The sequence below is a fragment of the Rhinichthys klamathensis genome, unplaced genomic scaffold, assembly GCF_029890125.1.
Source record: "Rhinichthys klamathensis goyatoka isolate OS25496 unplaced genomic scaffold, OSU_Roscu_1.1 h1tg000296l_1, whole genome shotgun sequence".
NCBI classification, from domain to species: domain Eukaryota; kingdom Metazoa; phylum Chordata; class Actinopteri; order Cypriniformes; family Leuciscidae; genus Rhinichthys; species Rhinichthys klamathensis.
Genome location: NW_026606815.1, coordinates 1,518,233 through 1,534,211, shown reverse-complemented (window position 1 = coordinate 1,534,211; position 15,979 = coordinate 1,518,233). Strand labels below are relative to the sequence as shown.

At 39.4% G+C, this 15,979-nt stretch overlaps 1 protein-coding gene across 3 annotated transcripts in view; it reads left to right on the top strand.

Moving 5' to 3' along the window:
- fam222ba (family with sequence similarity 222 member Ba) overlaps window positions 1–14,860 on the top strand; it is a 68,566-nt gene extending 53,706 nt beyond the window's left edge. For all 3 annotated transcript variants that reach the window (XM_056270113.1, XM_056270112.1, XM_056270111.1), the window contains exon 3: window positions 11,068–14,860. In XM_056270113.1, the coding sequence (XP_056126088.1) occupies window positions 11,068–12,743 (1,676 nt within the window). In that variant the 3' untranslated portion in view covers window positions 12,744–14,860. The remainder of the gene's footprint in view (window positions 1–11,067) is intronic.
- The last annotated feature ends 1,119 nt before the right edge of the window (window positions 14,861–15,979 follow it).

Here is a 15,979-nt window from a genome sequence, read left to right as displayed (position 1 = left end):
AGCGCCCCCTTGCGTATAACAGTGAAAACACGGTAAGCCGGACATTTCCGTCAACAATACTCCAGGTTAAGATAAGACATATAGTGTAGGAAACAAATAAAACATCTACTAAACAGATGAAACTGGGCATGATGTGATACTCCACGAATGAGCAGAAATCTTACCAAAAACAAACTGCACAAAAAACAAGCCGCATGAAGACAACTACAAAATAAAATAATGTAAATTTTTTTTGTAAATCAACCGTTTGATTTACAAAATCACTGGACCGTTTGCTGCCCAGTAAAGTGCATTATATGGAGAAAAATCCTGGAATGTTTTCATCAAAAACCTTAATTTCTTTTCGACTGAAGAAAGAAAGACATGGACATCTTGGATGACATGGGGGTGAGTAAATTATGAGCAAAAGTTTTTTTAAAAGTGAACTAATCCTTTAATGCAGTGGTCACCAACCTTTTCAAGCCTAAGATCACATCCCAAGTCCAAATGTAAACCAAGATCTACCACTTGCAGAAAATTATGAAAAAACAAGGCCACAATGTAGTTCTACTTTGACATTCTTTGTTGCCTGTTAGTCACTAGCAAAATATTTATTTAACTATACAAATAGTATATAACTATACAAACTGTCAACTATAATTCAACATTTTCAACAGTAATAAAACATTGTTAAGTATATATCCACAGGCTTATTACTCATATATAAACACAATAATCAGTCAATTACAGGCCTAAGCCAATAATGTACTGTTTCATTTTCCCTTTTAAAACATAGGCTATTTCAAATCAAAATGGTAAGTGCAACTAGCATACAAAATATTATGACAACAGTCATCCTTCAATTCTTCAAAAATATTTTCACACAAATTACAGACCTACTACTATTCATTACCTCAATAATCAATCAATTACAGGCCTAAAACAGTCATGTACAGCACTGATTCTCTTTCCCTTTTCCAACAACATAAAACACAGATCTCCTTTTAACAATAGCCAATAAAGGGTTTTTCCCGGCTCTAAATGAGGCGGAGGTTGTAAAATTGTAACACTAGGGGGGTCCGGGGGCATGCCCCCCCGGGAGAAAAATTTGTACATTTTAAAGATAAATTCATTAATCTGGTGCACTTTGAGTCACTCGAATCTGTTGTTAAAAATTTAAAATAATCCACCTGCCAACCACCCATATTCTTTGATTTAGATATCTGCATCTGATCATCACATTACAATTATTCAATTAAGCATGATAATATGGTAACATATCACACTGAAGTAGGCTGATTTAAAATTAACATTTATTTAAATTAAAAGTTCTTCTTTTGGCAAAATTACATTTCCTTTATAGCCTAAACAGAGGCTTTAGCCTACTCCCTTTAAACTTAAATTGTCAATGTTTCATTTTTGAAAACACTCTTATCGGAATAATTTTTTGTACCTTTATAAAGGGCATTTTCCCCCTAATTTTATTTCATGTAGGCCTACTGGTATGCTCTAAATTTCATTTCGACAAGGCTGTTACCAAACAAATTAAATAATTTACATTGAAAAATTATAACTGTATTAAATGAGATCATGAGATTGTTTTGAATATTTTTTGAATATACAAATAAGGAATGTTGAAAAGAATGATACTTTGAAACCAAACCGCCAGTAGAAGCGGCAGGCGGCCGTCTTAATGAGCGAGTCATTGAGTCATTCATTCAAACGATTCGTTCAAACGGCTGATTGATTCAGAATGAGGCGGTTTAATAATGGGTAACGTTAATTGAATCTTTGACTGGAGCGATTAGGTCAAAACGCTGAATCATTCAGTGATGAATAATGGATGAGTGTTGCTGTGAGATGCGCTGGTTCTGTTGTTTGGAACTATTTTCGCTGCTGAAACAGAACAAAAACAGTAATTGCGTCTAAAAATGTAAGTAACTTAATTTTAACTATTTGTTTATTGAACTGTTATGAAATCAATATCTTGGTTTCAATCGTGCTTGCATTCAGGAAAACAGCACTCTGGTCGTGTGTAGTCTATAACGTTATATTGTTTGCCGCCTCATAATTGTCTATGCAGGAAAACCCCTGCAGATTTCAAACTAGCAATAGCCTACTCCCTCACCGTTGTGCCATCGTTTAGTTAGCTTGCGTATCGTTAGCTTGAAGAGCTTGATGTGAGCGTAGTGTGAAGTGGCTGAGCTGGTTAAAGCGTGAAGCCTTGTTTATACTCGACGCGTCCGCATGAGCCAAAAATGACGTCATTGTAACGGCGCGCGCGCCTCTGTCTGCATCCCCTAGACACGATTTACTACACACAGTAGGCTCACACATGGTGCATTTTTAATTAATAAATAATAAGGAATACAAATATTGGTGTTTTTTCTCTGATTTTGAAAACTCTTCGCGATCGACTTAAAATGCTTCCAAGATCGACTTGTCGATCGCGATCGACGGGTTGGTGACTCCTGCTTTAATGGTATGGAAAAGTGCATCTTTCTGGATTCAACAGAAGAAAGTAAGTCGAACAGTTTTGGAACGACATGAAGGTGAATAAATGATGACAGAATTTTAATTTTTTGAGTGAATATTCCTTTCATGCTCCCGTTTACCTTCCTCTCAGCAGTCTCAAATGAACCAGACACATATTCTTTCATGCTGTGTATGTTATGTGTCTGTTTAATACCACAGATTCATACAGATGTTGTCAAAAATGGCAATTAAGTGCATTGAAGAAATGACAAGATTAAACCGGATCTATAAAAGCAGATAAATGTCTGACGAGAAACTAAACAGAACCGAGAAAGAAAGGAAATGGAATGAGGCGGGGAAAGAGAGCAGTGTGTGAGCAAAAGCATATTTGCAGAGACAGATTGTCAAATCCCGGGATTTTTATTAAGGCGGTTTACAAGGACAGACACCTGCTGAACCACACCGCTCACAGAGAGATAGATTGAGGCAGATAAGTGGCATACAGAGGCAGAAAATGAGAGTCAGACAAACAGAGAAACTGAGTCAGGCAGGGGGGGGAAAGGATACGTACAGAGTATCTCGCCTTCTCCGTCTGTGGGCAGACATCCTGTCAGATTAGCTCTCCATCAGGATGACAAATTATGCTATGGAGACACGCGGCCGGGGGAGTGCCGATGGCCCGGAGACTGATGAGTCTCACATCGCCTCAGGAAGACCCTCATCAGGCGGCAATTACTGAGAGGGTGAAGACATATCTTTAACTGCAGGAGAGAACAGAAATCACAGAAAGATGGAAGTCGTATTTCTAACTAGTGGGAATACAGAAAGAGATGGAGTCATACTACTAACTACAGGAACTACAGGGGGAGAACAGGTAGGAAAGAGGAACTCGAGGCATATCTCTGATGCTTCTCTTACGCCGCCTTCACACTGGCAGTTGAAATCAGCTCCGTAATACGCAATACGCCCCCAACGGACGTCGTACTATACAGTGAAAAGCGTCGGAAGCGGGTAGAACAAAAATGGCGGAGAGATTAGAAAGTTTGATTCTGTCAGTTCTGTATGATCTCTCTGATGAGGGTTATAGAGATATTAATAGGAAGGCTGCTGCGTGAGGAAAGTTGCTCAGGACGTTGACATGTCAGGTCGGCTAAAAAATGTGATATAGTGGTATAATTTATACCACTATGTCATATTTAGTTCGATGTCTGCCTACAATTTAATTGTATTAACTGCCCTAATAACGTTAGCAAATCATGAAAATAAAAAATTACATGACAACTTAACTTTTAATAAAATAAATAATGATTTTATAACGATAAGAATTCAGGTTTGTTTATCAGTATCATAGCAACGCTAACTTCCGCTGGAATTGTCGGATAGGAACCGTCCGTAGCTTTTCGCAGAGTTCAATTTTTTGAACGCATCCGGATGACCAACGGACACGATTTTCTTCGCACCGCACTCGGTCGGACCCGTTTCGGACCCATTCGCATGCGGTCTGCGAATCTCCATAGGAAATGAATGACTTCCGGTCGTTTCGGAGCCGTATCGGAGATGATTTCAACTGCCAGTGTGAAGGCGGCGTTAGACAGATAATGGAAAATAGATTCATAAAACCGCAAGACTCAATGAAGTTAGACCTGTAACTACAGGCCCAGAGTGTTTGTCTCTGAAGAGAGCAACGGTAGAGGATTCATTCATTTGCCTATGAATTGGACAAAAACATAATTGAAAATCAAGCATTAACGGTCCACATCCAGTCCCTCAATCAATTTGATGGACCTGATGGTAAAAAAAAAAAACGTATCGTTGTCTAACTTATTTGTTTTCATTTCTCTGATAATTCCATTTATTTAATAGTCCATAGCTATGTATTAACCAATAAATGGGCAGATACTTCTGAACAATTCATGTATGGCTGTTTTCCAATACATTGGGGCTCAAATGACACAATTTCATTCTATAAACCTCTATTTCAATATAATCCTCTGATATAAAAATATGGCTTTTAGTGTCAATTTCATATATTCAAATTGTTTCTTCCATGAAAATAAAATGTAAATGATAGAAATATTCAAATATTAACTTCAAGATTGAGCTGAATGAATAATCAAATTTAAAACCGAAAAATCTAAATTGTAATATGGTTTATCAAATGTTTTTTTACACGCATGTTCTGCTTCCCATAAACGTGCATTCGGAAACACGATGTGTGCCACCCTTTTTATCCGATTTTCAATTAGTGTTGTTAAACCTGTAGCATATCCAAATATTAGGATTGCAATTTAAAAAAAAAATGTATTAAATATTTTGTTATTACTATAGTAATATATTTCTTATTTTGTTTAATAATAATTATAATAGCCCTACAAACGAGTACAGCAAACCTGAAGCTCTAATTAAAGTTACATTTTATCTGAAATATCACAATTGTTTTTTTTTTTTATCATTTAGCCCTACCTGAACGTCATTGTGTCTCACCCATATGATAGTGTTTTTTTAAATTTGGTCAATGACTGCATTTCTGGTTAACACTATCCAGTTTCGGGGGGACTCCCAAACTGAAAGATTCAGAGAAACCTCAGCTGTTTAAAGCACTCGAAATCATGTAATGTAATGATGCATATGCTGGTTTAAAAGTCCCATGGCATGTCATTAACTGCCCTTTCAAATTCATGTGCTCCCTGTTGTGGTCCAGATGTTATTGGAGCACATCTGGCTCTGGCACAGTTTCCCTCAGGGAACTCGGGAGACGCAGGAAGAGCCAGAATATACCTTGGAATGCAGGAATGCAAGCCATGAAAATACATTGGGGCAAAAAAAGACAGTCTTTTGTCTAAATAGAGGATGGTTTCTTTTGCTTTTCTCTCTCTGAACTCTTTCAAAGGGAGCTGAAAAGAAAGTGAGATGAGCGGGGAGGAAGAGATGGCTTTAGATAAGAAGAAAGAGATGAATAGAAGGAGGCTTTGCTTCTCCATGAGGAATAACCCTATATAAGACAATATAAGAACACCCACTCAGATCAGCAGTCTCACGGATTAAAGAGTTTAAAAGTGTGTGTGTGTGTGTGTGTGTGTGTGTGTGTGTGTGTGTGTGTGTGTGTGTGTGTGTGTGTGTGTGTGTGTGTGTGTGTGTGTGTGTGTGTGTGTGTGTGTGTGTGTGTGTGTGTGTGTGCGTGTGTGTGTGTGATGTCTGTGCTGAGGGGAAAAAGGCTGTTGGGAGATGTGTATGGTGTGCTTAGACAGAAAAGGTTGACAATAGCTGTGTAACAACCCTGTGTGTCTGTAATGGCGCTCCTGGGGTTTGGCTGATTACTGTGATCCTCAAATCGCTGCTGCTGCTGCTGATGAGAGAGAGAGAGAGAGAGAGAGAGAGAGAGAGAGAGAGAGAGAGAGAGAGAGAGAGAGAGGGGGGAGGGGGGTAGTTCATAAATGAAATGAAAAATCTCTTCTGAATACAAAACACAAAAGCAGATGTTTAGAATAATGTCCAAGTTGCTTTTTACACTGCCGTTCAAAAGTTTTGGGTCAGTACAATTTTGACAAGTGTTTTTGAAAGAAATCTCTTATGCTCACCAAGTATTGGTTCAAAATACAGTCAAAGCAGTAATATTGAAAAAAAATATTTTCAATTTAAAATAACTTTGTTACACTTTATTTTTAGGTGTCTTTGTCACACTGTAATTATACATGTAAGTACTGAGTGATATTAAGTAAATACATTTATACTTACTGTTATATAGGGTTTGGTTTGGTTTAGGGTTAGTAGCATGTAATTATGCATAATTTATAGTTATTACTATAGTAATTGCATGTAACATGTAACAATGGGGGAACTGACCCCAAACATTTTAAAGGTAGTGTACATACAAAATTATGAATAAACATTTGAAGCATTAAACACACATTGAGCATCATCTCTTTCAAGATCACGTGTACCTTGAGAAAAATTGTAGTCTCACTATAATGTTTATGTGCTGGATGAAAGCTACAGTCGCATTATCGAAGTCTGTTAGTCTGACTAAAAATAGGCCGCTACGATTTCAGTTGAACTAAAACGTACATTACTCTTTTTTTTTTTTTCTTTTTTTTAGATTAATTGCATTTATCCTAATTACGGTTATGTCCGACTGAAATTGAACTTCTGAAGTGCATAAACACAAAGCAGATGGGGACCAGAGACAGCTGTGTTCACCATTCACTTGTAGGGAAAAGAGCAACTTGAGCATTCTGCTTGATATCTCCTTTCGTGTTCCACATAAAAAAGGCGTACAAGTATGTGATGGAAGAACGTTCATTTTTAGGTGGACTATCCCTTTAATTACAAATCCCAAAAAGAAGTTAAGCAGATCTGGCACTGAGCTCTAGAAATGTTAAAGTCCCTTGAGACATTTACATAGATGCTCAGTGCATGTTTAAATGTCACCTGATCGCTTTCCTCTGCCCTCCTCTCCTGTACTCGGAATGGATTGCATGACTGCTGACCTGTATGTTGTTGTCTAATCCTAACAAGATTGACTCCTCATTATCGCCGGCCAGCCTCCCCTGGGATGTCACTCAACAGGGGAGAAAGGCAAAGACAGAGAGAAAGATGCGGTGGAAATAGAGAGAGCGCACCCTCGTGAGTTATTAACATAATGACTGTCCTCTTCCTCGCTCCTTGATCTAGTCCTGCGGTGGTTCATTTATTGAGCCCAGCGTGGCTCTTCCTCCTCCATCTCTTCCTCTGATTCTCCTCATTCTCTCTTCTCTCCTTTTAGGAGGGGAGCAAATGTGGGCAGCCGGTGAAGGCAGCTGACATGGCCTGAGATTGGCAGGAAAGCTATTTAGCTAAGAAATGTCAGGGGCCATTTTGTTTCGTCAACAGCCCACATAGAGGGAGAGGGAAAAACAGAAAGACAGATGAGACGAGTGAATGGCAGGGCTTCTGAATGTTGTGTGAGGTGTTGGGAGGATGGAGTTGAGAATTGTGATTCCTACTCTGCACAAAAAAAAACAAAAAAAAAGCACACCAACATTTCACAAAAAGCTGAACGTCATCAACAAGAACAGATTGTGTATATGTGTGTCTGTTGATGTTTGTGTTTGCTAGTTAGGATAAGTTAGCATATATAAAGCATGCTTGCACAGACTTGTGCCCACAGAATTCCATAAAGCTCCACAGAATTTCTTCAGAATTTAAACGCCCTTCATTCACAAAGACATACACATCTTCCACCCCTCACATGTTCACTTATTCAGTATTTGATTATTCTTTTAGCTACGGATAAGTGTGTATTACTCTCTGCTCTTTTTAAGGTGTATTTTGTTATTTATGAACCACTGGTGACACCAAATGAAACTGTAAAAAATAATAACTCTTTTCATAACATTAATGTCTAACAAAACAATGTCAATGTTACCTCTGACTCCCATTGTTCAGATTTTTTTAAATGTTTTTGAAAGAGTATCTTATGCTCACCAAGGCTGCATTTAATTTTTCAAAAATAAAGTAAGAACTGTAATATTGTGAAATACTATTCGACTATTTGAATAGAAAGTTAAAAAAACAGCATTTATTTTAAATATTTTTTGTAACAATACAAGTCTTCATTGTTACTTTTGATCAATTTAATACATCCTTGCTGAATAAAAGTATTAATTTATTTCCTCCTACTGACCCCAACATTTTGAACGGTAGTGTATACGTTACTATTATTATTGTATATTGGAGCATATATCTTATTCTTCCTTGGAAGTTGTGTGGAAAACATGCCTTAATAATTTTTTCTAGATTTTTACAGGGTTTTAGTTCTTCTATATAGTTCTTCTATAGTTCTTCTTTAGTTATTCTAAGTATTTGGTGGTAGGAAGTAGGGGTTTAACGGTTCTCAGTAAAAAATTGAACCGTACCGTTCTCCACCCATGGTTCGGCATGCACTTGCACTGTGGTTCATCTCAAATATGTTGACGCATATGCATTTATAATATGGTTTATTGAAAATAACAACGCGTAAAGGAGACATGCAGACAGAGTTAGGCTAATGTATGTTTCCATCGATGGCTTCCCTTAAACTTTTTTCTATGCGAGTGCCGTATGTTCTGATATGACCAGTCATTTACGCTGTCATCACCCGAGCGCAGGTAAAACCTAAACAGCACACGTTGCTATCTGTGTTTTAAACTAAACTCATGTGAGCCGTGCCAATTTAAACATTCAAGGGCAAGAAGACGCGAAAGAGAACTAGTGCGCGCAAATATTGAGTAACAGACAAATTCACACAAAAACTGTCAACATACCCATCTTGGCGAGTGTCCTAGCAGACATAGTCGGTTGGGTTTTTAAGTGAACGTAAACAGTCGAGAAAGACAACGCATGTGTAACAGTTTCAGTATTTTTGATTGTGCATCATGTCTTACAGTGACAGTGCCCTAATAATATTCCTGCTGTTTTTAATGTTCATCAAACAACAAAAGACAAGGAAATCACTCGCTGCTCTTGACTGAATAGCTTTTGTAACTTTAATAAGAATTAATCTTTAATTTATACAGTGAAATATACAGTCATTTTACATTTGATTACTTTATTCAATTTCTGTACCTGAAAACTACTGTTAGATACCTGAAAAACTCTGATTATTTTATTTCTACATTTGCTTTATTGTATTTATTTGTGCTGTTGCTTGTAGTTTGATTATTCTTATTTTCTTTATTTTTTATTTGGCAGTATTCCTTTTTCCCCCTGAATATAGCACATACCAAACCGTACCGAAACAGTGACCCAAAAACCATGATAAAAACCGAGCTGTGAGTAATTTGAACCGTTACACCCTAGTGTAGGGGGGTTTGTTCAGTGTTCGGGGTGTTTGTCGGGGCAGTGTGAGCTGTGAGCAGTGACTGAATCAGCTCAGGCTGGATGAAAGAGCTCAGTCACAGAGCACAGGCTGTTCATCCTCTCACTGGGGATGAGGGGGCCAGGAACGCGTAGAAATGCATGCTAATACTGTGTGTGTGAGTGTGTGAGTGAACTCCATATCAGGGTGAGCAAGGGAAGTGCAGGTGGGTGCACATCAGAAGTCTCTCCCTGTCTATCTCTCTTTTCTCTTCTCCCCTCAAGTGATGAAAGCTTGTTTTATACAAAGACCCCTTTCAGTAGGCAGACAGCAGCCTCACAGAGAGCACTTATCATCCCTCGCTTCCTTTGTTTTTTCTATCTGTCTCTCATCCGCTCTCCTCTATTCTCAACCCATCGAATCAGAGATGTCCTGGCAGGTGAGGATGTCACTATCTGGAAAAGCAGCATTGTATCAAGGAAAGAGCTTGTATTGTGAGCGCAGACCTGCAGACTTCTGAATGTAAAACCAGTTAAATAATTCAGCTCATTAATGTTTTTTTTTCCCTTTTATGTTCACCTTTAAAAGCATTACTGTGATCCTGAAGAGAAGAACAGATGTTTGTGAAAAACATAAAAAAACTCACCAATTAGACAGTTTATTTAGAGCGCAGAGCATGTGAGGCTAAGATGCTTACCACACTACACGCAGACATTTTTGGGGGCTGGGCAAGACAGGTTTTAATTTCTTATTCACACTCTAAGACTTAAACTGTTAGAGAATCAAGCATAGACACATCACAGAGGGGTTGTTAAATATAACAGAGGTACATAAAAGTTATTTTGTGTGTGTGTGTTATTGTATATATGGTTTATGAGAACACAAATGTGTATGACATGGGTTTTATTAAAGTGTTATGAGGAAACTTCTGGTGTGTGTGTGTGTGTGGCATTCACACCATGGCATACAAGAAGCATGTTATGTTTGGAGTGATGGAGAGGAAGTGAGATAGCTAACATTCACCTACATCTTTTTGGCATGTGATTTAACACCAAACACTCACATAAGGTTTTGAATGAATTGCAGCTATCTAGATCATGAGAAACAAATTTAGTTAAATGTGTCCATAATTTTTACTAGTAATGTACACCACAGGTCAAAGGTTTGGGGTCGGTAATATTTTACGTTTTTTTTTTTTTTTTTTTTTTTCACCAAGGCTGCATTTATTTAATCAAACAGTAAAAACAGTAATATTTTGAAATATTATTACACTTAGATATTTTAAAATGTCGTTTATACCCATGACGGCAATGCTGAACTTTCATCATCATCATTCCAGTCTTCAATGTCACGTGATCCTTCAGGAATCATTCTAATATGCTGATTTGGTTCTCAATGCTCAAAACAATTGTGATGCTTAATATTTTTGTGTAAACTGTGATAATTTTTGTTCAAGACTCTTTAAATATACATTTTAAAAGAACAGCATTTATTAGAAATGGAATTTTTTTTTACATTTCTTTACTGTCACTTTTGATGTGTCCCTGCTAAATAAAAGTATTCATTTCTTTGAGAGAAAAAAAAACTGACCCCTAAACTTTTGAATGGCTTTGTATGTGTGAAATTAAGCTGTGCCAATGCAGTTTCTAAGGGGACCATGGCCTCTTTATCCCATTTTTCGTACAGAATTTGTGATTTGAGCTCAGGTTTGTGAAGTGAGAATATCTCTGATCCTCTCACCTCACCTGAACAAGGCATAATGTGTTTTTCTTCTTTCTTTTTGTCCCTTTTACATATAGGGGACACTCCACAAAGGATGAGATCTGCTCAGTATCCAACCCCTGCGGAATTGGATGCTTATGCTAAAAAGGTTGCCAACAATCCACTCACCATCAAGATCTTCCCCAACAGCGTCAAGGTCCCTCAGCGAAACCACATTCGTCGTACAGTCAACGGACTTGACACAGCTGGCCCCCGATACAGTCCCTACCCTTCTTCTCAGACCACTGCCAAGACTGGTCTCCTTGCCATCGTCAAAGTGCCCCTCGTCAAGGGTATCATCAAGGACTTTAACGGCACACGGGCACGTCTGCACCCAGAGGTGATTATGAATGCCGCCGGCGGCCATTATGCAGCCACCTCGGCCAGCACTTTAAACCTGCACCACCTGTCGCAGGGTCCTCCCAGAGCATCCCAGAATCCGCAGGGACTTCCTCAACACCCTCAGAATCTCCAGACTTTGCAGCAGCAGCAGCAGCCTGGGCCTCCACACCAGGGACTTGGACACAGACCTCCTTCCTCCATGCCACAACAGCTCCAGGGCCTTCCGAGGCCTCAACATCTGTCCCACGCAGCTTCTTTAGGCCACCCTGGCACCCACCCACCTCCAGCCATCCTGCTTCCTCAGCAGCATCTACAAAACCCCTCTGCAAGCCTGCAGGTGGGTGCTCGGAAGGTACCGGTTGCAGACGCCCCTCCTAACGTGACTGTTTCTACCTCAACCATTCCATTGTCCATGGCCGGAGGGCTCCACCAGGACCGTCAGGCGGACTTAAACAGCATAGTGCATCAGATAAGCCAGTTCTGCCATGCTAGGGCTCAGGGTGCCGGTGCCACGTCGATGTGTGAAGGACAGATCGCCAACCCCAGTCCCATTAACCGAAATCTACTCATCAACGCCAGTTCTCGAGTCTCAGTGCATGCGGGTAACCCTTGTGCACTCGCTCCTGGTCTCATGCACCCATCCTGTGCTATTGGACCTCCTGATAAAGTAACTGCTTCTGCGCCGGTGAGTGCAATGCCTCCGCATAACATGGCTGCAATGAACCACATGTATCACAGCGATATGAAACAACAGCACCTACAGCATCAAAGCCATCAACCTCAGCGAAATCCCCAGCATCCACAGATGAGGTCCTGGACTCAGCATCAGCTTGCTCACCTTCAGCACATTTCAGAAGGGGGCGGACACCCCTGCAAACCGCAGAGTCGCACCTATCCCCCAGAGATGGGCATGGGGCAGCCTTATGCCATGAAACCATCCAGCCCTTCGTCGCCACTTGCCAACAACCACAGCAGCAATGCAATGCCACCAGGCGCAGTGACGCACTACACCAACGGGCAGTACTACCACCAGCCGCCAGTGTGGGGTAGTATTCTTCCCACACCCAACAGTGACAGCTCTGGCTCACAGGACCTCCCTTTGCCCTTCCATGGCACTGGCACGGGCAATACCAACCCCACCCCTGGGATGGACCCCGTGGGAGTAGCGGCCCATTATCGATTAGTAGGGGGTGCCTTAATAGGGCAGACTAATCTGATGCAAACGGCAGATTGCATGGGAGGGGACTTCCAGACGCCCTGCTTCCGAGATCAGAATCTCATCCTGATGGGGAAGATGCACAGGCCACCCCCTATGGGCCGGGTAGTGGTCCCCCCCTCCGAGACGCAGGGCCAGCACCCAGGGTACAGATAAGCTTCAGCTCACAAGCCTCAGACACAGTCTCTCCTCAGTGAAGTCAGCCACACATGTGCGTGTTCTCGACATCTTCTGTTAGTCTTAATAAAATGTCATTACGAAGGAACTAAATGAGCTCAAAATCTCAAGGATGATTGTTGATGAAAACAAAGAAAAAAGAAAAAAGAATATAAACATGTCTAATGAAGAGCAGTGTTTTGTGTATTTAATCTTGCAAGTGATCAATTTATTTTCTTTTAACAAGTGCTTTTTGAGGCACTAAAGGGAATTTAGTTTAGGTTTTTTCCAAACTTGAGTTCTGTCTATCTCCAAGTACCTGGATCTCAAGTGCTCCTGGGTTATTTATGACCATCTTTCTTGTGTTAGTGCTTACATTATTAAAAGTGTCTTGTGAAGTAGATCACTGTGCATTGGACAACCAACTTGCTTTCATTTGAGAGATCTTTGTTTCAAGCCTGTCTTATAACATCAAGATGGCTGACAGGCTCAGAGCACTTCCCTCTTCAGCATGACACATTCTTTGTCTTTTATTTCTTTTTTCAGTGTCTGAACTATATGGAAAAATGCCAATCACTGGTCCCTTCAGACTGTTCCTAGGTGAAAGCTCTCGTCATGTGTTCCTTTACACCAGGCACCCCTGTTTCTTTATTTTTAGAAATAAAATCTATTTGTTATGGGCTTTATGGATGTATGTGTAAAATGGGAACTGCTTTAAGCTTGTGAAAGGTTGAAACATCACCTCATTTTGCTGGACACATTGTGACCGACAGGAAACTTAAAAGACAGGAACCGCATACATGTATCACGCCTCTTTTAGTGATGCAACAAATCAGGTGTCATTTGCATTCTGAGTCACTAATGTGAGTGAAGTTTTGTATAATGATTGTGAAAGATTCTCTCTTTTCTCTGTAAAGCTGTAAAGGCCAAAGGAGAATAGCTACAGAGGTTTCAATGTTAAATCTGTGCCATTTCCGTTTAACCTAATCATTATACTCCTTTTATTTCCTAACATATGAGAAACTACTACTTGAATTGTATAGATGAGTTGTGCAGTTTCAGGTGGGTCAAATGTGGTATAGCTGTAAGTGGGTTTGAAGGACTAAACATACTACTGAAGGTGGTGTCTGTAGGCTTGTTACTAATATTATGATGTAGAAACTATGTACCAAATCAAGGGGTTTATGATCCTGCTTTTTCTAATTCATCCTTTATAATAACATAAAGTAGGAATTGCTACTGATTCTTTTGTGAAGTGTGCTTGAATTGACCAAATTGATCACTTGCAAGATCATTTGTGGTTAAATTAAGGAGGACTTTTTAAAAGAAAAAAGTCAAAACAGTGAAACGGCAGTTGGATTGCTTATTTTATTGTACACTGGCTTATCTACTGTACTGCTGTATCTTTAAAGAAGTGTAATAACTGTGTATGAATGCGGCTGCATATGGATATGGGTTCACGGACGTGGTGTGCATGTGAAGAGCGCAGGTGTGTATGGCCCTATGCGTGTGTGTGTGTGTGTGTGTGTGTGCTGGTGGGTCAGTTTGTCTCGACTCGCTGTTGGTTTGCCTCCCCTTAACAGCCCTCATGAAGCCTTAAGTATTTGGTCCTTGGACTTTCCTTTGACAACAAGCATGATTATAATAAAGGTATAATGAATTCTGATTTCGAAAAATAGACTATAAAGGAACAGCATTTTTCCTTGTTTATTTTTATTAACTTGAGCTTTTGTTGAATAGAAAAGCAATTCTTTAGAATTACTTTATAATGTAAACGAAGAAATAAAGAATATTTTATCGTCATTATGTTTTATAGCTGTGTGTAGTTCTGGGCTGTAACAAAATCTTTTTATTCCATGTTTCAAAGCTTCAGTTTTGCAATTTGTGCTATTTATAATTCTGAACTAGATTTTTTTTTCTCATTATTTAAATCTTTTTTTTCTTTTTTCTTTTTGCAATTGCTGTGAAATGGAGGAAGCTTCTAGAAGCCTTTCTCATATCTGTCACTCTGTGGCTGTCGATTGAATGCGTGGGAAGAATCTGAAGAGTGCGAGAGTTGTGCTACTCTTTTTTGTAATATTGTAATAATAAAATAAAGTTCTAATTTATGCTTTCAAGTATGACTCCACTTAATTTATTGATTGTCTAAGCTGTTTTCTCTTCTTTAAATCTTCAACCTTGAACTGGTCTTAAATGTTCATATACCCTCATCCAGTATTCAAGGACTTTTTGACAGTGACCTGTTTTAAGAAACTGTCTTCTCAATCAATGTCTGCTCATCAGGCTTTATGATGATCTGACTTCATGTAGCTATTGCAGGAAATGCAGACCATCCCACACTAAAAACAGGAAAGCGAACAAAAATGAATTAGCTGATCTTGTCACAAAATCACTTTGCTTTGGCGATGAAGGAGTGAATGGAACAGTAGTCTGTTCTACTCTTGCAGTACACATAGCCTATAATGCAAATCAAATGAACATTTGCTGACAAACACTTCTAAAACGATGAAGAGTTTCTAAGGCATTCTCCTCACAAATTATGCATTGCAGGCCTAAGTCAGTTCTGGTAACAAAGGTCTGCTAATTGTTACACCGCCAATATATTGCTAAAAAATTAAATGATGACAAATTTCAAGATGGCTTGTTTTGCATAGTCCACTGAATTATACTCACATTTTATTTGTATATTACTGTTCGCAATACAATTTGTTAACAACATATTTACAAAGCGAATACATCCATTAACAGTTATATTGAGTAAAACTACATTTATTAGTTTTGGGGAATAGGCCTACTTTACATGATGTGTGTGTGTGTGTGTGTGTGTGTGTGTGTGTGTGTGTGTGTGTGTGTGTGTGTGTGTGTGCGTGTGAACAGTTGAATGAAATCATTCTGTTAAAATGTCGTGATGCTTAGAGAACCTCTTATCCTAATTTAAGAGAAAGAGTTCTTATTCAGGACTGAAAAGTCAACAATTAAAGGAAAAACTGCTCATATTCCGGGTGAGGCCACTGTTCCATTGGCTCAGCTGTCTCAGTTACGTATGATTATTACAGCTTTTTATATCAAAGGGATACAGCGCCGGAAGTTACGCGCACCGACCGAGCAGGGCGTCGCATATTTAAGGGGTCTGGTGCGAATGTAAATTTTAGTTATATAACAGAGCACAGCAGGAGACTCGAGATCTGACTGAGGTCATAGCATTTCAGCTCTGCAGTGAAATAATGGCCAGATGA